This window comes from Delphinus delphis, chromosome 9 (genome assembly GCF_949987515.2).
Source record: "Delphinus delphis chromosome 9, mDelDel1.2, whole genome shotgun sequence".
NCBI classification, from domain to species: Eukaryota; Metazoa; Chordata; class Mammalia; order Artiodactyla; family Delphinidae; genus Delphinus; species Delphinus delphis.
Window position 1 is genome coordinate 86,968,657 of NC_082691.1, and position 21,570 is coordinate 86,990,226.

The 21,570-nt window shown below is 53.4% G+C and overlaps 1 protein-coding gene across 2 annotated transcripts in view; it reads right to left on the reverse strand.

Moving 5' to 3' along the window:
- PLXNA4 (plexin A4) overlaps positions 1-21,570 on the reverse strand; it is a 200,903-nt gene that overhangs the window by 109,128 nt on the left and 70,205 nt on the right. For both annotated transcript variants that reach the window (XM_060020913.1, XM_060020912.1), the window contains exon 2: positions 16,173-17,425. In XM_060020913.1, the coding sequence (XP_059876896.1) occupies positions 16,173-17,357 (1,185 nt within the window). In that variant the 5' untranslated portion in view covers positions 17,358-17,425. The remainder of the gene's footprint in view (positions 1-16,172; positions 17,426-21,570) is intronic.

Consider the following 21,570-nt stretch of genomic DNA (forward strand, 5'->3'; position numbering starts at 1 on the left):
TTGGTAGTTTAGATGGCCCATCATCACCATCCCTTGGGAAAGCACTGGGCCAGCACCCATGAGCATGCGCTCCAGACAGCCTTGCTGGGGAGTGAGAGGGGCGAGGTCTTCACATCCACACACTTACTGTTGAGCAGACACACAGACGAGGACTCGAACGTGTGGAACAGAGAACTAGAAATGTTAACACATGTGCGACAACACCATGGCAGAGACACGTACAGACAATCGGTTGGGGAAAGGAGGAGTGGAAGGTTTGTGGATGAACTCAGCAGGCCGCAGGTGCCTCACTGTGTCCCATTTCAGGCTCTCTGCTTCTTTTAGAACACGGCAAAGGAGGGCAGGCAGCCTGACCTTGTCATACCTTCACTAGCATTTCCCAAAGTGTCTTCCACCGGAACCCCAGTCCCACAAGATATTCTACCATAAACGGGCTCTTTGGGCAAATAACTTTGGGAGACGTAGTGAAACGCAGTGCATTCTAACACCATGTAAGACATTCCTAATTGTTACAAGAAGGGTCTGTAAAGTCTTTTTAGGAAGAAATGTGTTTAAAGTTCTCTCAGCATTTTATTCCCTAAACCACTTTTTTGACCGGAACACCTCTTAGCATCCCTTAAAGAGACTGTTTTCCCAGGTACCCTGTGGGACACACTGACCCAACTCTTGCTTCTGACTCTGGGACAATTTCAGCAGTCAGGGAAGAAACAAGAAAAACCTCTGGCCCATTTCCCTGCCCACCCCCACCCCCCCAGTGTTTTAGCTGAAATTCTCCCTGTTTTATTCCAGGCTCCCGGACCCCCATGTAAGCAGAGGGTCACAGCTAGGGAGTCCTACTGGGGAGTGTAGAAGACCTTGACAATGGCTGGGGAGGGGCCTCCAGAGCCCTCCACTGAGCAGCTTTGGGTGGGCACAGATCTCCCCGAGGTGCTAGGATCCTGCACTGGGTTTCCCCTTTTTTCTCAGAAGAACTGTGTGCTCTTAGAAGACTCATTCCATCTCCCTGGGCTTTTATTTTCCACTCTATAAAGATGAAGGAAACAACCTCTGCCTTTTGATGAGCTTCCATAAAGCCTATAGAGCTCATGCCTGTAAACGTCTTAGGACTTTGCAGAGAAAGGAGTGAAATAAAATACAAGGTGTCATTTTTTAAAGGCTTCAATCCAGCCAAAGGAAGAGGCATCTGGAGAACCAGCACGCAGGCTCTTGCCAGTGGAGCTGCGTGAAACCGGCCAACTCTGCGCTTTCCAGGGATGCGGGGGTTCCCTCAGCTCTCTCCCAGCAGTGCTGTCCATCTCAGGGAAGACAATGTGTTGAGCACCGACACCCTCCCTCTTATCGTGGTGGGAGCAGCCAGGGCAGGGAGGGAGAGAGCATGGGCGGGCTCGTGCAGGCCACGTGCAGAGCAGACGACTGCGCCACGGCTGGCACTGCCTCTGGCCTCTATTGCAGGGTCTGGCCCCACAACCCGGACCAAACACACCCCACCCCTTCAAAAACAACTATAGGAGTCAAAGGTGGGAGGAAACTTTCAAGGTCTAGTCTGATCTTTACGGTTCTTTCCTAAACTGAGGAAATGGGGCTAGGGGGAGACAGAGTGGAGAGAGAAAGAGATGGACAGAAGAGAGGAAGGAAAAATCCAGATCAAGGGCAGACAGTGTTTTCTCCCGTGTTTTCTCCCTGTTGGATGTAACTGCCGTGACCTGCCAAGCATTCAGACGGCAGCTGAGGAATCTTCATGGCCTTGCATGTTCCTGCCTCTGGTTCAGAAGGAGTCCTCATTCTGGACTTTCTGGGCCCTAAACTGTGCTGCTGGGACTTCTGCCATTAGCAAAAGGACCTCACCCATTACAACCCATTTTCCAAGTAGGTGAGACCAAATGATTGTTTGCTCCGCACAAGGGGATACTGAGGCAGGGAGCGAGGCACAAATACACGCCTCATTGACCTGATAAGGCTCAGGCCGCTCAGCCCCCCGAAACTACATTTCTGAGTGGTCAGTTTCCAAATACCATTCTTCTTCACTGAGCAGAACACGAGATAAAACCCAACTACGTACAAAAAGAGAGTGTGCATTCAGCCAGTTGCCACATTAAATCCCTGCTTGCTCAGAGGCAGAAAGTCAGGGACTTGCAAGTCTCTGCCACTGGGGCATCTTGCATGTCAAAGGGCCAAGTAAGGAATGTTTTCATCGTTAGGAAGTGAGGACAGCTCAGCCTGGTGGCCTGGCAGCTAGGGCTCGGCTGGTTTCAGCTCATGACAGCTCCCTGCGAGGCCCCATCAGGAGGCAGGTCTCGGGTTCCTCACCTGTACCTGACAGGTACACCCCGCATTGCCTACCTCGTGGTATTGTCATCAGGCTCAGATGAGGCAAAGGGGACAACTGGGGCTCCTACCATGGGGCCGAGATTCCAGGGACGATGGCTTCTCGCCCAGCCTCATCTGTACCTCATTTTCTCCCTCTGAGCGGGGCCCCAGGTGATGAAGGCGTGATGGAGGCCTTTGACCAGGAGCAGCCCGGGTCTGCGTGGATGCTGAGGTCCCCTGGCTATGGCGTGGGGTGGGAAGGGGCTTACTCCTCGTTTCCTCAAAGCGGGGGTCATAGGGGAGGGAGTTTTAACACTGAAGTCGGGGAAAGCACAGGTCTCGCGTTCACAGGCAGCTGAGCTGCTTCCCAGCCGCACATCTTGGCACAAGCTGCTCCTGTCCTCTGGGCCTCACCTTCCTTGACGGTAAAATAGCAAGACGGGCCCATCCCGAGGCCTAGGTGAGATATCAGGTGTGAAGACACCGGCTGAACCGGAGAGCCCTTCATTAAGGTAAGGTGGGATTTCATGTTAATTTTTTTAATGGAAATCCTGCCCAGAACAGAAGTAGGATGGCGGCAGGGAGTGGCCCTTGCACACCCCCCCGGCCAGAGCCCAGCTCTCTAAGGACACCACCCGCTGAGTTTGAGCTGAAGCCACAGAGTAATAACCGCACTGGGAGCAGAGGAGAGAGGAGGGAGAGTCCCGCAGGGCCCGCAGACCTCGGGGGCTGGGGTGTAGGGAGCAGATGCCAGGCCCCTGGAAGGGAAGGCTAATGGACGAAAGCCTTCCACGGGTAAGGGTTGGTGCAGATTCCTGACCACCCTGGGCAACGGGGGAGTCTGGCCCTGGCCGAGCCCTCCCCTGGGCCCCTTAACGGCAAGATTAGAGCGGCAGCCAGAGGAGCCAGGAGCTGCTCCGCTGTAAGCAGGGGCCCACCAGGCCCACAGGCCCAGATTGCACCTCTCCCCTGCCACTCCACAAATGCCCACGGATGAGCTATGGCCACTGTTACAGTGCTTACTCATTAGACAGCAGCTTCATTCTTACCAAGGAAAGAAATTAGGGTCTGCTGCATGGGAATATATGTGGTAGGCAACCCTGTGAATAGACCTCAAGGCCTTAGACAGGGCCACACCCTCTGGGGTCCCTTCTGCCCCATTGAGAAGATCCCAAATCTGCTTTCCATAAATGTCCTCATGGGGAACCTGGCTCATAAATTAAGATTGGTGATCCACTGGATTCCAGGGACCATAAGCTCAAGGATGGGACTATGTTTTACCCATGTCTGAATCCTTAGCTTGGTTCCTAGTTCACAGTAGGTTAAGACATACACGTTAAATGGATAATGGATGGATGGATGGATGGATGGATGGATGGATGACTAAATAAAGGCTTGAGTCCCACAGTGGCTAGCACTGTGGAACTAGAGTCAGAATGCCTAGGTTGGAATTCCAGCTCCACCATTTAATGCTGTGTGACCTTGGGCAAGGTATTTAACTTCTCTGTGCCCCAGTTTATCATGGGTAATATAGGGATAATAATAATAGCATATACTTCCTGGTGCTGTGGTGAGGAGCAAATGACTAATACATGTAGAACAATGTCTGGCACTTAGTAAGTGCTAAGAGAGTGTTAGCTCTTATTACTGTTGGTCACATCCTTAGACAATTCAGATAACTTTTGTGAGTCTTAGCGTCTTTGGGGAAATTCATGATATCCACCTCGTAGAGGTGTGATCAAGATTAAAGGGGCTAATGTTACCAAGATGAAATAGCAAAGGTGGTACTTCCTAGAGATCTATCAGGCCAATGAGGCTGAATGAAGGAGCAGAGAAATACTCTTAAGATCCAGAAGAGTTGCGCTACTCATCAGAAATGCGAATTCTCGGGCCCCGCCCCAGATCTACTGGATCAGAAACTCTGGATGTGGGGCTCAGAGATCTGTACCTTAACCCCTTCCCAGCGCTTTAGTAAGAAGCACCCTCCTAGATCACCACAGGCGTCCCTTCCTTGCTGAGGGTGCCACAGACCGGCCCAGGAGAGAACGGCACGTGACAAGCGTAACCACTGGAGCAGGACCCACTGGATCTGGGGGGAGGAGCCCACGGCAGCCCCCCGAGCCAAGCAGTCGTGGTGGAGGTGGCGTGGGGAGCCGGAGCTGACACCCCGGATTACGATCTCACAGCTCACCGTGCTTCCCTCGCGGCAAAGGTTACCATGCAATTACGTGTCGCTACATTCAAATGACAGAGCAGTTACGGTTACTTTACCAATTACAGGGAAATTGCTCCCACTCTGCAGAGAGACTGGCACTCTGAAAAGCTCTATCATCTCCACGGAAAGGGGATTTTAAATGCTGCCAGCATCCTTCCTCCGCAGTCTCCACGGGCTCCAGGGCAGAGCTGCAAAGCAGCCACCCGAGGGCCCCCGCAGTGTCTGGTGGTCTCTGTGGAGACCCTCTGAGAAGGGCTGAAGAAGGGGGCAGACCTGGGAGACAATGAGGGCACCACCCTCCGACCCTGTGCCAACCCATCCTGTAGGCCTTGGGTGATGAGGTGGGGCAGGAAACTGATTCTGAGATTACTCCTCCTCCCATCTAGCGTGGCCCCCAGCCTGGTTCCTGATGCACCCGCCGTGCCAGGTGGAGCTGTTGTAGCCCTGCCCTTCATTGCCCCACCTTTGCAGAAACCCCACATGGAGTCCTTATTATGGAAAGATCAGAACTTGGCCAGAGCTCAGTGGTCCAAGAGCAGCGCTAATGAGGTAAAGGTCACCAGGTCCATCCCCCTGTGGGCCAATTAGCTCAGCTCCGGGACCCGGTCTCTTCCATAGCCACAGGCTGCCCCTCTCACCCACGGCATCCACTGTTTTGCAAATATCCCAAACTGATCCAAAGGAGGCTAACCAGATGAGCCTGCAGGGATGGACAAGTGCAGCCGACTCCTCCAACAGGGGTTGCAGCCGCCGACTGCTCTGGGCCGGCAGCTGCAGCCTCTGAGCCCAGGATGGAAAATACGAAGTCAGACCTGGTCCTCCCACTGCTCATGGGCAGCTCCTGAAGAGAGAGGAGTCCTTCCATCAGGGAGCAAACAGGCTCTCCAGCCCTCCCTGAAGGCAAAAGTGGCATCCAGCCTCATGCAGAGGAGTCCTGAGCACCCCTGCGCCCACCCCTGAAGCTGGGAGGTCATACCATTATGGGGGGAGAAGGCATCAGAGACCTTCCGAGCTCACCCACTGTGGGGCCTTCAGTTGGGCCTTTTTCCATCAAACTTTTGGTCTCTTAGGCTACTGGAACTCCCTGCTTCCATCAGGGGAAACTGAAGCACTAAATGAAGACAACGCTACTTACTGTTCTTCATTTATTACTTCGCTTAAGAATGTTTAGAAAGACCTACTAGGTACCAAGCACCAGGTGAGAACCCAACAGTATAAAGATGAAAACATCTCCGTTTCTGTCCCTTTCTCAGTGGGGGAGACAGACCGGGTCCATGACGAGACGAGGCCGTGTATGCCCAGCTTCAGTTATGCACCTGGCGCTGTGGGGACAGAGGGCAGGGCCACAGCTGCAGAGGGGAGCAGCAGGGTTTTGAGGAAGAAGTGACACTGGGGCTCAATTCTGGGTTCTCTGTCCAGGACAGTGCATGGCCAAGCTTTCACACATTGTGCTATTTCAGAGGAAAATGACTTAAGATCTTAGAATTCAACAGCCCCATTTTACAGAAGAGAAAAATTGAGGCTTAGAGAGTGAAATGACCCCTCATGACCTATCACATTCCCAGACTAGATGGAAAAACTGGCATTACATGGAGGCTTCCTCCAAGTTGCTAGAGGGTGGCCCCAAAGGAACCAATTCCAGGATCAGGGAACCTACTGTCAGGATGAGAGGCTGCTCTGGGACAGTGCCTGCTTCCTTTTCTTCTGTCCAGGATAAGCCCTCCACCCTTCTGTGATCTCTGGGAGGAACTACCTCTCCCATCCCGAGGAGGCCCTTGGCTAGTCATCAGAGTGGGATTCCTCCTTTCCTGGGCTGACCTATCCCAAAGCAAAGTGAGAGCTGAAGTTTAGAAAAGAAATACAAGCTAGGTGAAAAAGAAGGTGGAAGCCCATGAGGTGCCTGCTGACGTGGAAAAGAAAATGTCTTTAGATTCACACACACACACACACACACACACACACACACACACACACACACACACACACACACACACACACACACACCCCCGGGAGCTGACCAGAGCAGACCTCCGCAGTGAATTTCACATATGGGATTTCTTTATAAAGGGAGATATTGATCAGGTAAGTGTAGTAGCTCATGTCTACATACAGACCCCAGATGTAAATCTCTGCGGTACAGGAAGATAATGATCTCCCACTTATTGGGGCCAGATGTCAAATAGAACCGCTGACCCCAAGGTGTTCATCAACGCACCAGGGTCTGATGCCCACTGTGTATGGCTCTGTGTGCCGTCTGACGGCAGGGCAGGAGGGAAGCAGAGAGAGCCTTCAGGGAGGGAGGAACCCCGTGGGGAGGCCCTGGTTGGCTTGAGGTTACTCTCATCAGAAAGCCTGTTACTCCATAAAATAGTCCCACGTGCCTGAGTGCTCGTTTCTGTAACAGAGAAAGAGATCCCAAAACTTGGACGGTACCACCCTCTGACTGCTTCACTGTCCTGCATAAACTTTCCTCCCGCTCTTATGATTTCTAACCCTCCCCGAAGCTCTGCCCATGGCCCGTGCTGACCCCAGGTGGTTGAACTCTCTTCAAAGATGGAGAAGCCCCGACAGAGGTGAAGGTCGGCCCTACACCTCGGCTGTGAGCCCAGACGTCAGGAAATGAGCGGGAAGGAGGCCTCCTCCACTTAATCACTAATGCATTATCTCCGAACGGTTCTTTATTGTGTCTTTTTCAATGAGATTGTAGGGGGAATGAGTGTGCAGAGACAGAGAGGGGAAGCCAGCAGACCACAGCCACAGTAACCTAGTTAGACCAACATGTTATTGAAGGGGCTTCATGAAAATTGCCTCGGGGTTGGAGAAAGAACGCGACAAATCGCACCCAAGATTCCCAAGAGCCACGCGCCCTGTTTCTAAGCAACTCAAAAGGGTGGGTACCAAAATACAGGTCATCTACGTGGTCACTCACTCATCATGATAACAACCTATCCTTCTAATAGGAAACTAATGCCACTAATTTGAGCTGTTTTCCCAAGAGACGGGCATTAAGCCCAGCACCCTCTCTGCAGTCCAGAGTGTAACCAGTAGCGAGCCGTAGCCATGCACCGTTCCTAGGAGATGCTGAGCATAGCGGGCACAGGATCCCAGGGACTGAACCCCTGACCTGCTCCTCATTAGCTCAGCTGCCGAGAGCCCTGCGTTCCTCCCTCTGGTGAGGACTGAGGGCCACGACACCATGACTGGAGATACAGGCAGGCCAAGCAAAAGAAACAGGAATGAAAATTCCCTAGCCCAGTTCTGCAGGTGACCTCCATGATGGGACTAGTCCAGAAGCCAAAGCTGGGCCCCTGGAAAAGACCAGGGAAGGCCTTGGAATGGTTCCAAGCAAAACCCACTCGGGTGCCGTCCCTTTCCTTTTGTACCTTAAGCTTCAGAGGTCCCCAGTGGCTGCCTGTCAAGGGCAAAGAAATCCCACCCAGCCCATCAATCCCACGTTCCCACTTCTCTCCCTGTCTACTGCAGACAAACTCAGCTGCCACCAGGACTGTAATTGGAGCAGGGCACACCACAATGATTAAGTCTGTGTGTTTTCTAGCGGGCACTGGGAAACAGTGGTCCCGATGGCCAGGCTGAATTATGGGGTAGGTCATTCCCTTGTTAGCAGGAATAAATTTTATTAGCCCCACTCTCGTTGCTGTGCATCTTCCCCTCTTTGCTCCTCAGGCCCGAGTGTGGGTCTGGATAATGTTGCCTGCACGCAGGATAAATCAGCTGAACAAATCCCATTATATTTTGGAACGCTGACAGAGACACAGTAATGATACCGAGACTGGGAAAAGATGTGGGCTTTCTTCTCCCCCGCTGATCCCGTTTCAAACACATGGACAGCATGCGGGGCCCCATCCACCAGGAAAAAAATGTAAATTGAGAGGCCGAGTGGAGAACTCCGCGAGTTGTCTTTTTTCCTGCTCTCCACTAACTCTGTTAATGAAATGAAGCAAGCGCCGTGTGCCAACGTGTAGTCATTCCCTTCTGTCTCACAAAAACTAAGGGGCACGTGAAGGTGACAGCAGGGAGGATCTGGCTGGAGATGTATCCTCTCCTTCAAAGGCCTTAACTTAGCATTCATAACACGTGCTGGATGGCAGGGAAGGCGGATGGGGCACGCTCCAGGCCTGGGATTCTGAACATAACATCTGGGTTAGGTACAGCCCAAATCTCTCAAAAGCAGGTATTGGTGAAGAAAAAATATCAGTATGAAATCACAGCAATATTATTAAGTCTCTTTCTGTCTCATCAGGTGGTTACTGTAACCAAAGGAGACCACATTGATGATGCTATGAGATGTTTCAGTGTTCAACAAATATAAGGTGCTCTGTGACAATCATCATTTATTAATGTCTCTGCATTTCTCTTTCCCTAGGAGTCTCAGCAGACTTTATTAAAGGGATATTGTTTTATCACCTCCTTCTAGAAGGTGAAATGTATAATTTAAAGCAAAAAGGAAACCGCTCACCAGCTCAGTGATCTCTCACGAGCTGGACCTGGCTGAGACTCAGAGGCCCAAGCTCCCAGGCCAGCATCCCAGCCAAGACGCCACCCTGTGAGGATGACGGGAATTAAAGGAAAGGCCCAGAAATGAAGATCTGGATGGATAAGTCAGGCCAGTCTGTGTGCTGACTGAATGAGAGGCCTGGCTGCCAATCTGGGCTGGGCTGTCGCACACCATCTGGGGCGGGGGGGGGCGGGGGCGGGATGTGTGTGTGTGTGCGCGAGCGTGTGTGTACACGGGAGAGAAATCTCGCTGTGTTAGCTGCTGTGTGTAGTGAGGGAGGATAAATCACAGAAAGAGGGAGCCTCAGGGATGACTGTGCACAGAGTGTGAGTGTAAGTGAGAGAGTGAAACACAGCAGAGAGAGCGACAGACAGACAGAAATGACAGGGAACAGACACCATGAGAAAATGATTCATATATCCAGAGCAGAGAGGATGCGTGTGCACACGTGGGTGCGTGTATAGGGGTGCACGCCTCTGTGCAGGGCTTCATGAAGTTGTTCTCTCGGTGTTAGGACACGGCATCACCGGCCTCACATCCTAAGCGCTGCTTGGTAAACCCCGCTCTGAGGTCGTGGCAGCTGTCTGTGTTAATGGTCTGCAGATGTGATTCCTGGGTCTCGTCACCCTCCCTGCTGGCCCAGTGGGCTCCAGGGTGGTGTCCTGGGAGGTCACGCCCAGCCTAGGAGGCCAGCCTCAAGCCCTTCCTCTCATCAGGCCCAGCACATCACCCAGGGCTCAGCCACCATCCTGGACCCCAAAGCACCACGTGTGGCTGAGATGCAACTTTAATCGCAAATTCTGCGGGCCAAAGAGAAAGAGGTGGGTGTCCTTTCCACCTGAATACCTGGAACAGGAGCCGTCTCAAGGGGAGGGGGGAACTTGAATAAAGATAGGGTCTGTGATACGGCAGCACCTCCCAACCCACCGCTAAAACACAAGTCTGGAGTGTGGGGTCAATGGGCTGTGAGGGGTGAGGGCTTGGGCTGATGTGGAAGGAGATTTGTGATGTGTGCTGTCACTGGGACTTGAGTGTGGTGTATGCGGTGCATGTTTAATGGCCGCCGTGTGTGTGTGTGTGTGTGTGTGTGTGTGTGTGTGTGTGTGCGCGCGTGTGTGTGTGCGCGCGCGCGTGTGTGCGTGGTGCGTGAAGTGAACTGGAGTTGAGGAAGGAGGGATGGGGGAGACAGGAGCAGAAGTTCCTGGTCCGAGAGAGGACTGCCGCTGAGCAGAAAGAGAAAGGCCTGCCTCGCGCCACAAACAACAGGACATACCCATCCAGTCAGAGCTGCACTTCCTGCTGACAGGAAAAGAAAACAGCCCGAGCAGACGGGCAGAAACCGGCACCCGGAGCCTGGGGTGGCTGCCTGGCCATTCCGGATACGCACTCTGGTGGAGTTTCAGGATCCCAGGCGCCAGACCGAACGGCGTGACCATCCAGGCTGGGCTGGGAGGCCAGCCCGCGTCCAGGGGGTGACCCTGTCTCCTCCCAGGGCTGCCCTGCCGGAGAGCCATGGGTATGAGTCACAGCAACAGCACACACAAACGGGGTTCTCCTTTCCCACTCCCCGACAAAAAGCTCGGTCCCGGGTGCCTCTGTGAACCCTGCGAGACTGAGCAGGGCCGGTGAGTAAACCCTGAACTCAGGCAGGCCCCTGGCCTGGCAATGGCTCTCCGTCAGGGGCTTCTGGAAATGTGAGGGGTTTCCTAGTTCCCGCAGTGACTGCGGAGCCCAGTGCCACTGGTACTTCGTGCTGCAGGGCCCAGCAAGGCAAACGCCCTGCAATGCCAGACGGCCCCGCGCCGTGAGTCATCCCAGCCCAGGTGCCACCGCTGCGTCATGCAGAAACACCAGCGGGAAGAGCACCTGGCTGAGAATTAGGATGCAGAGAAGGCTCTAGTCCACCAACTACATGACCTTCAGTGAAATACCTGACTTTTCCGTTTCTCCACCTCCTCAACTGGACAGGATGTCTGCCTTTCCTATTATCCTGAGAACTGCTGAGAGAAGAGGAGGCAATGAAGCCCTTTGTCAACTGTCAGGCACCACACGGACTCCCCAGGGGGACTGTGGGGCGGCTCGGAGGCCACCACCCTCTGTCCCCGCTACCGAGGCTGGACAGGTGTGAGGCGGTCACTCAGGTGACAGTCTCCGTCCCACGGACCGACATCTTCTAAGTTCCAAGTTCGAGTCTTGAGGGGGCGATTAAGCAGCTGATTTTTGCTCATCCAGGCTTCTCAGCACTAAAGCTGATGCTGCCTGACTCCTACATCCGTTTCTCAACTGGTTCCAAACTTAGGGAAGACTTAAGTGGCGTGAGTGACAGCCACTCTCATGGCCACAGCCCTCGTTCCCGTCACACAGGCTGTAATGACCCGCTTGGATGCGTCCCTCTCCTGGACTCCTAGGCTCCTGGAGACTGATGTCATGTCATGATTCTTGGCACCAACCAGGAGAGGGTACATTGCCAAGGGCCTAATGAGAGTTTCATCCATTCATTAACTCATTTGGAGGCAGAAGGGCTAGTGTCCTGTGAGGTGACCCCAAAGGCTGAAGAAAGGGTGAGGAGATATAGATAGCCATGCCCGGGGGCCTCCAGGACACCGGGCCTCTCAGCCCGCATAGAACACAAGAGCCTTGGGCCTCAACAGCACAGCCTCCAGCCCAGCAGTCCCACTGCAGGTCAGGAGTGTCGGGGCTCCCAGAAGGGGGCTGAGAGCTGTCGCCCTGGCCTGCTCAGGGCCGTGGCACACGACAAGAGCCTCAGGCTGTGAGCTCCTTGTCTCAATTGTCACTGCTCTGCAGACAGAGGGTTTGGGGACCCCGGATAGCAGCCTTCCAAGGCACCAAAGATAGAGACCATCTCAGGGTGGAGCAGCAGAAACAAAGAAATTACATCATTATTCTTATGCCCACCCTGGATGCTCACCAGCAAAAGGCCTTAGGTTGATCTACAGTCTCCCAAGTCCTAAGACACACTTGGAGGAGCCCTGGCTGATCCCTCTAGGACCCTCCTTCTGCACAGGCCCTCCTGAGGTCCTTAGAGTAATTTTCAGACGCCAGCCCATTTGTTCTTGGATACCTCTTTCCATCCAAGCTGGGAAAAAACAGAACACAAGAAAGAATGGTAGGGCTTCCCTGGTGGCGCAGTGGTTGAGAGTCCACCTGCAGGTGCAGGGAACACGGGTTCGTGCCCTGGTCCGGGAAGATCCCACATGCCGCGGAGTGGCTGGGCCCGTGAGCCATGGCTGCTGAGCCTGCGCGTCCGGAGCCTGTGCTCCGCAACGGCAGAGGCCCAGAAGGCAAAACTAGAAGTTGCTTCCATCCCCCCCTCCCCCAAGCACCAGCAAACACCTGGGCTGCTTCCCCAGCCTCTACCCCCAACGCCCACTCCAGGATTTTCCTTTGCAACATGCGCTGATGTTCACAGGGACACAGTCCCAAGAGGAAGACACTCCTGGCCGGCTGGCCCTTATCTGTGATAGGGGCTCAGCCAGCCTCTCTGGTTCTCCTGGAATAAAGACAACAGGTTGCTCCCTGGGGGCCTGCAGACCGAGGCTCCAGGTTCCCAGCCCAAAGCTTCTCCCCGCAGCTGGTCACCAGGCTGTGGGCCACCACGTGGCTCCACCAACGCCCCATGCATGGCAGGCTCCGACCCCATTTTCCCTGAACACAGCCAAACACAGCTGGGACCTGGTGAGGGGGTGGAGCCTCAGGGCTCATACTACTACCTGCTCGGAGTCCTGGAGGCATGAGTTCAGGGGAAGGAATGTGAATCCCAGGAAATGAAGAGACCAGAAAGGCCTGAAGAGCACCATGGAACAAGCATTCTAGCTTAGGGAACTAGGACAACAGGAGCACAATAAAAATGAGTCACTGGGCAAAAGGTACAAACTACCGGATACAAAATAAGTCCTGGAGATGTAATGTACAGCATGGTGACATAGTTGATAGTACTGTATTGTATATTTGAAAGTTGCTAAGGGAGTAGATCTCGAAAGTTCCGATCATAAGCAAAAGAATGTGTTACTATGTATGGTGATGGATGTTAAGTACAGGCTCTTCTGGTGATCATTTTGCAATATATACAAATACTGAACCATTATGCCGTCCACCTGAAACTAATATAGTGCTACATGTCAATTATATCTCAGTTTTAAAACGAACCACTTTTCAAGCTCTTTGGGTTGTAACTACGACAAAACCCACAAGGGACACCCAACCCTACAAAAAACAAGTCCTAAAGTCAGCCTCCTGGGCCTCATGCTCCCCTCCCCCACTCTCCTGCAGCTGAAACGCCGCAGGACAGAGGCCACCTGAGAATCGGTTCCCCTTCCCAGGCCTCAAGGGAATCCTGGACTCAGAGGCAGAAAAGAACTCTAGAATTCATCTCACCCCTCCCTGCCTCAAGGTAAGAAGGCAAGAAGGAAAGGAAACCTACGGTCTTGTGAATGAGTGAGTGCAGGAAAAGCTGGGTTTGCAAACACTGTGCCTGTGAGGGCTCCTCAACGGGGACACCCAGGAGCCTGGCCTGCGTGGTCTGAGCTGAGGCCAAAAGAACCGTAGCCAAGCCCCAGAGCAAACTAACTCGAGTGTGGGCTGAATCAAAGGAAACTGATACTGTGCATTAAAAGCTGGTGTGGCCTTTTAGACTGGCTGGGGAGACAGCCCCAGCCCTGTGCGGAGTTTCTGGCCTCCTCCTTTCTGCTCTCAGCCCTGAACTTGCCTCGAACTTGAAAAGGCTAATTAAAGCCCAAAGAAAAATCAAAAGCTTGTTATCTGGCTCCATTACTCCCAGTCCTGGCATTAGCCTGTCTTGCAAAGCTGCCTTCCCTCTGTTCTCTCCAAGGCCGCCAGGCGGATGTTAGGACCTGCAGCTCTGCAGACTCCCGTGATGAACTTTGCTTTTTGTACTGTGGCAGGGAGCAAATGCTTGCCCATGGGCAGCCAGGCTGATCTCCGCAGCTGATTTTACTCCCAAAAGCATTGCCCGAAAAGACAGGATTGGAGCAAGTTTTCTGCAGCAAAAATAGCCAATCTCTCTGGTCTCAAAAGAACTAGCTGTTTAGTAAGCACACAGCATCAACTTGCTATTTTCTAACACAGGTGTGTATGTGAGTGCTTGTGAGGGTATTTCTTGTGTACGTGCACATGCATGTGTGTAGGAGTGTGTATGTATGTGCATGTGTGCAAGCGTGGTGCTGAGAGGCAAGGGGGGGGGTGGTTCTCTTCAAATGCGGTCTCTGCTCTTCACTCACAAATTCTATGACCTGGGGCAACTCATTCAAGTTGTTGGGCCTCAGAATGAAGGTAAAGACCAAGGGATCTCTGGGCACCTTCCCCATGCCAACACGCTTAGGGCATCTCCCCAGGGACCTACGTCTGAGTGTGTAATATACATACACAAAGCACAGCACCTGGCCTGTCATTCACTGCCTTCATGTGGGAGCAGTGCACGACCCCCAAGTTCATAAACTAGTCTCACAGACTCTCCTGAGTGGATCACCTACTGCCCAAACCAAAGCCTCCAAAAGATATGTCACCTGCTAGGGCTCAGCAGAATCAGGGGACTCCCCTCAATTCCCTGGCCTGGAAATGATGGTCAACGTGTTGCTTCCTTCTTTGGCGCCTGGTGCCTCTCCCATTTCCTTTGTGACACTAGGGGTCTCCTGGCTTTCCAGAACCCCCAAGAAGAAATGGCATCTTTTAGTATCAGCCCAGGTAACTGGAAAACTCATCACTAGAAAACAGCCTGAGCCTAAATGCTAGGGCACCAAAGAGAAACCTTGGGGCACAAGTGAGTTCCTTCTTTCTCCTCCCTCTCCCCTCCCCCAAATCCCACTGCCCGGAGGAATGGCCTCACCGCGTGCTGGAGGTGTGGGCGCCAGTGCCCTCTGAGGTCTGCTTGGCATGAAAAGAAACTTGCACTGCTTAAATCAATCCAAGTACATTTTCCTAATATGGAATTCCACCAAAGTTTGACTAGGAGTCAAGAATCACATCCATGCACGTGCATACTTCTACCTGATGACTGAATTGTCCTTTCTTCTCCCTACATTGAGACTATAGGATAGATTTTCTCCAACTAGGTTCATAATTTTTCAACTGGACAATAAAAAAGAAAAAGGGAAAGGAAAGTGACACAGGGCATAGAAGATGCCAAGAGCTGAACCTTCCAAGTCACGTTAAGAATGGTTGAGAAAAAAACAATGAAGATGAACAGAAGTCAAGCCACAGAAAGGCAGGTGCTTTTCACATTGGGTCACAAGTGAGTTATGTTGGGAGAGGCAGGAGGCTGTGTCTCCCGTGGCACTGGTGGTTGCCCAGCAGTTCTGAGGTCCGGTCTGTCCCTCAGGGCTCACGGGCCCTGGGCAGGCCTCCTAAACCAACCCTTCATTCTCCCCGCCCCCTGGTTTCCTTCAGCCCTCTGTCACCCAGCACTGCTCCATGGCTGCTCTGGACACGTTTCTTCCATGAGACTGTGCACACAGAAGATACTTGATAAATAGTTTTCTAAGCAAGCTTAGAAAACTGTTTTCCCCTCTCTGTTCACTGGACTCTCACCCTACTTCTTCTGATCTTATTTTCCCATTACCTAAGGATACGCAAGGGGCCAAAAACGTACCTCTCCTGAAGTTCTACATCTACCCCAAATGTAAAATGACTGCCTCCCTACTCCCAGTACTGGTTTTACTCTAAGCTCTGCCTCCACCACCTATTGTTTTTATTCTAAGCTCCCAGGAGAGTGACTTGCAGCATGGTTGGTAAGCAGGTGGGTGCACCTCTCAAGTCACCGCATACGACAGCGCAGCCTTCAAGAACGGCTGGTGCACGCGGCATCTACGGCACACAGTTCCGCCTATTCCAGCCCCTCCTCTTACAGCCAGTGAGCCAACCAGAATAGAGGAAAGTGCCGACAGGAAACGTACATTTAGCTCCAGCTCTGACTCTTATAAGCTCAGTGCCATGGTCACAGCATGCTTGAGCTGGTGATCATCCGAGTCCAGTGAGACCCAGAGGTGGGATATACTTGGCTCATCTACAAAATGGGACAGATGATTCACACCCCATGGAGGCCACAGCCTAGGTCTCGACACCGTGCCACCCCGGCCCACAGGCCCTCCCCGGACTCACCGCGCTGCTGCAGGGAATGTCCTTCACCTTGAGCCAGGCCAGGTCCAGCGTGCCCTCGCCCCGATAGCAGGACTGCAGCCGTTCCTTAATGCGGTCATTGATCTGCTTCAGGACGAAGATGCACAGGGCCGACTCGTCCAGGGATTTCATTTTCCGCTTCTGGCCTTTGGAGAAGACGGTGAAGAGGAGGTCGTCCTCTGGGCGAACCCCGAGGGTCCGGGCGAGCACGGCCCCAGCTTTGGACAGGTAGGCGGCCTGCAGCAGGCGGTACTCCACCCCACCATGCTCACAGCCAATGGGGACCTCCACGTAGGAGTTGAAGGCCGTGTCCTCCTTACAAAGCCTCACGAGCTTGGACGTATAAACCTGCTCCTTTGTGGTGGAGCCAGGGGGAGACACCATCTCAGGCTGAAGCGTCAAAAAGTAGACAAAGTTGCCGCTGCTGAAGCCGTAGACGTAGTAGATATCAAAGTCGGGGATGACGGTGAAAGTGTCCGAAGGAATCTTGATCATCGAGGCCACAAACTCATCGTGGAAGACATATGCGAACATGCCATCTGCCTCTGAGTTCTTGGTCAGTTTCCGGCTGGAGATGGTGGGGAAATACTCCGGCTTCCCGTCCACAGCCGTGGCAATGAAGAGCTTGTCATCCAGGTTGTTGTAGGAGACGATCACCCCAAAGACAGAGCCACTCTCGTTGACCCCCGACAGGTAGTGCTCCTTCTTGTGAAAAGGCTCCCCCAGCTTGAAGAGGTCCTCCAGCCTGAGGAGCTTGCAGATGCCTTGGTACAGGCTCCCGCAAGCAATCAGCCTGTTCTCCTTGTAGTCTATCAGGAGCATCTTGTTGACATTGTTGGTGGTGGTCAGGGGCTCATTGCACGTCTGGACAATGCGGGGAGGGTAGCACTTGGGGTTGTCCTCGTCCGGCCCAGTCTGGTGGGTCACCAGGACCTTCAAGTCGCTGGAGAGCTTGTAGATCCGATTGACGGCCCCCACATAAATGTGCCCTGTCCTCTCGTCCACCACCAGGTGGTTGAAGCTCTCGGCGGGCTCCCCGCGGAACGTGACAAAAGACCGCTTCTGGGGCAGCAGGGGTGGCTGCTGGGGGAGTAGAGTGGAGGAGCCCATCCCCACCATTAGGAGGTGGGAGAGCAGGCAGGTCCAATTCCAAGGCATGGCTTTCATTTCAGAGATGTGTCCTCGGGTCACAGTCACACTCAGCACAGCAGTGTCGAGGGAGGAGTGCAGGCTCCCTACGGGGGGAGAAAGGAAAGACGTGATGCTGGTTGACAAAGGCAGAGGCTTAGTTTCACCCCACAGCTTGTCTAGCTGGGCCCTCAAAGCATCCTGCATACGCTGAAACAGACCTGCAAGGGGGACGCTGGAGCCAAGGGAGCCAGTTCCCAGTGTGTGGGTATGAGTGCCCAAGCTGGGGGGCAGCAGGAGGGCACTTCAGTAATAGTACTAGTAATAATATTAGCAACAGTAACGACAATGGTAACGGTGATGATGATGATGATGCCCCCAGAATGGCTGACTTTGCATCAGCCGCTGTCCAGCACCTCCCAGAGACCCTCATTTCATCTCAACAAACCCTTCAGTGCGGGGCATCTTCCACCTGCCCCTCCAGATCTGCTCTTCACCCTTCTCCATGCCCAGGAGGCTGACCTGTAGGGACTATACCTCTGCAGGCTCCTTGCCCTGGGGCCTGGTTAGGTGCAGCCAGTGGGGAGAATCAGCCGAAGCCCAGTGGGACTGGGAGAGGCTAGGAGGAGGGGAGGGGGGCTGCAGGTGAACCACCTCCTGCCTGCCTCCCTTTGGTCCTAGGGGAGGGAACGGGCCTCAACGTTCTCGCCCCCAAACACTGCCCTGCCTCTAAGGAGGCACGTGTCAAGACCCCCTCTATTAACCTTTGCGCAAATGACCTGATTTGTATGTACAATGCTTCCTGCTGGGACCCTGACTAGCAGCCTCGCGATATAAGTACTACTGACACTCCCACCTTCCAGCTGAGGGGAGTAATCCAGTTTGCACAGCTAAAAGCCCTAGAGACCAACTGAAACCAGGACCAGGACTGTCCAAGTCCATGGCAGACTCTCATGCCGTCCTGCTAAAACATCTCAGTTTACCCCAGCCAGGCACAGACGGGGACGTCCACCAGTGACTGTTTACGCACAGAAGACTAGTTCAAACAACCCTTTTTTGGGGGCTGTCCATTACGGCCCTGGCCCTCTGGGTCTGCACCTACTGCAGGGGAAGCTTCTCCTTTGCACCTCCCCGCTGCTGGACGGCACATGAGGCCAAATTAACAACCCACATCCCGGATCCCTTTACTCGGAGGCAGCCACCAGGTCCTCTGGGTGCACTGCCCAGGTCTGAGCCCTGATGTCATTTTGGGTTTTTTTGTTTTGTTTTGTTTGTTTGTTTTGTTTTGTTTTCCAGTACGCGGGCCTCTCACTGTTGTGGCCTCTCCCATTGCGGAGCACAGGCTCCGGACGCGCAGGCTCAGAGGCCATGGCTCACGGGCCCAGCTGCTCCGCGGCATGTGGGATCTTCCCGGACTGGGGCACGAACCCGTGTCCCCTGCATCAGCAGGCGGACTCCCAACCACTGCGCCACCAGGGAAGCCCCATTTTGTTTTTTTTTCATTTTTTTAAAGTCTTTATTGAATTTATTACAATATTGCTCTTGGTTTTTTTTATGTTTTGGTTTTTTGGCTGTGAGGCATGTGGGATCTTAGTTCCCCGACCAGGGATCAAACCCGCACCCCCCGCATCGGAAGGCAAAGTCTTAACCACTGGACCACCAGGGAAGTCCCCCAACATCATTTGAATGAGGCAGGTCTTGGCCGCTGCCCAGGGTGAGGCCTCCTCTGAGAGGTTTTCATTAAAGGCAAAGAACAAATGCTTTAAGAAAAGTGGTCAAGTAAATAAATACATAAATAAATAACTCCCCGTGGAACAAAATAGCTTTCCATCCTAATGGTCTCATTCATTTCTATGCAAGATGCTTTTCTGCGTGTGTTTCCAGAGGATGGCTTCATATTTCTTCCAGTTTGGCAGAAATCTGGGCAGGAATGGCCTACATCTTATTCGGAGACATCTCAGCTCTGTGGAATTTCTCTCATTTCCCCCTCCCAAACAACTCAGAAACAAGGTGATGGAAAGAGGCAGATGGCTGAGTCAAAGAAACCTATCTGCCCCTCCCACAAGCAGAGAGAGTACAAAGTTAGATGGAAACCAAGAGAAGAAAGAAGGAGGAAAGCAAAACAAACACTTGACATTGTCAGCTAACAATGACATTGACATTGACGTTTTCATTCCCAATGAAAACCACAAACGTTCTCAAGAAGACATCAGAGGAGGGAAACTGGCACACCCACGGACCGACAGCAGTCTTGTGAGCGGAGGGCCTTCATCTCTTCCCCGACATGGCAAACGTAGGCTTAGGGCACATTCCAAATGAGCAACACACCATGGATCCAAGGATGGCCGAGGCTGGACCAGGCCCTTGAAAAACCCAGAGTCAGGGGGGCAGACACTGCCAGAACCTAATTACTCAGACGGTGAAACGTTACATGACGGCCTTCGAGAGCTCGGGTGAAGACAGCTGACCTCTAACCCCGGGCTAGGGAGCAAGGAGAAGGCTGTGGGAGGCCTTGGAGAGGCGATGGCACTTGGGCTGAGCCGTGAACTTCGAGAGGACCCGCAGAGCTGGAAAGGAAGGGCAGGGGTCCATGGAGCCACAGCAAGGGCATTTCAACCAGGGTGCACGCCAGGAAGACTCTGTCTGGAAAGCAGGAGGAGACAGGGCTGGAGAGGGAGCCAGGACCTCGTCAGGGTGCCCCTGGGAGGTCGAGACTAAAATGCACAGTGCTGAGGGAAGAAACTTAAAGGCAAAGAGCTCAGCCCCCGCTCCCAGGGAGGAGCCTCCGCGCTCCTGTCGATTTAGCCTTTGCCTAAAGAGCTGAGTTTGGAGCTGAGGCCTGTGAGCTCCGTGGGGGTAGTGGGGGGGCTGCCTTGCCTGCTAGTGTGTCCACAGTGCTAGACCCACACCTGACATGGAGGAGAGACTCAAGAACTCTTTCCTGAGTGGCAGGAAGAGGGGCTGGAGGCGAGGAGAAGCATCGGCACCTGTGCATCACTCGGGACCCCGGGCCCCAAGGCAAATGCTGGCACACCCATTACCTCACTCCTCAGACAACTGTTCGCTGGGGTCAGGAGTGTCTGACCTGCTTTTCAGGTGAGGAAACTAGCTCTGCAAGAGCATATGGCTCGTAAGTGGCAGAGCTGGGGTTGAAACCCAGCTTTGTATCATTGCAAAGCCCGTCCTATTTCTAGGAAAGCACAATTCCAGAGCCCTCAGAAGTCCAGTTTAACCCATGTAAGTTCCCACACACAGAAATCCCGGGACATCACCCGGCAATACCAGCTCTACAGGAGGACAGCAAAGCCCCTGGGGACTCCCAGGGCATAACCTCACAGGTCATGCCCATCACAACGGGCACAACTATTTCCCTCTGAAAGCATAAAGGGCTGGAAAGTGCCTGGCACAGGGCTTCTCCTGGCCTGAAGTAAGCACTTCTTAAGTGAGAGCTGTTGGTGTTGACAAGAGTGAAAGAAGATGAAAGGATTAGGATCAAAAAATGCCCAATGGGGCTTCCCTGGTGGCGCAGTGGTTGAGAGTCTGCCTGCCGATGCAGGGGACGCGGGTTCGTGCCCCGGTCTGGGAAGATCCCACATGCCGCGGAGCGGCTGGGCCCGTGAGCCATGGCCACTGAGCCTGTGCGTCTGGAGCCTGTGCTCCACAACGGGAGAGGCCGCAACAGTGAGAGGCCCGTGTACCGCAAAAAAAAAAAAAAAAAAAAGTGCCCAATGGCATCATCTCCATTAGAGTGATGAGGGGTCAGGAGGTCGGGCTGGTTCATCATGAATTGCCTGTGCAAATCTAAATATCAGAGAAGAATCTAGAAGTTTTTGAGCTGAAAGAGATGGTCCAGTTTGATGATTCCCAGTCCCTGATTTTAGTGACGAGGGAGCTGTGATCCACAGAAGTTAAAGGACTTGCAGGAGGTCGCAGAGTGAGTTCATGGTGGGGATGGGATTAAGCTCAGGTCCCTGGACTCCTAATCCAGGGCTCTTCCCATGTCTCCTGACTTTACCTGAACCCGCTTCAGCACCTGCTCCCTGGCCTTTGTCGGGAGGAGCCGGCTCTTTGGGTGCCATACTCTCTGCTGCCTAACACAGCTCTCAGAACACCACTGCCAGCAACCGCACTCCAGCAGGGCTGGTCATCCTCACTCCAGACAGGCAGGTGCGGGTCAGGCCTCAGCCACCGACCCTCTGGAGGGAACTTACGGCCGTCCCTGTACTGGAACCTGCCGAGCCCCGGGAAAGTG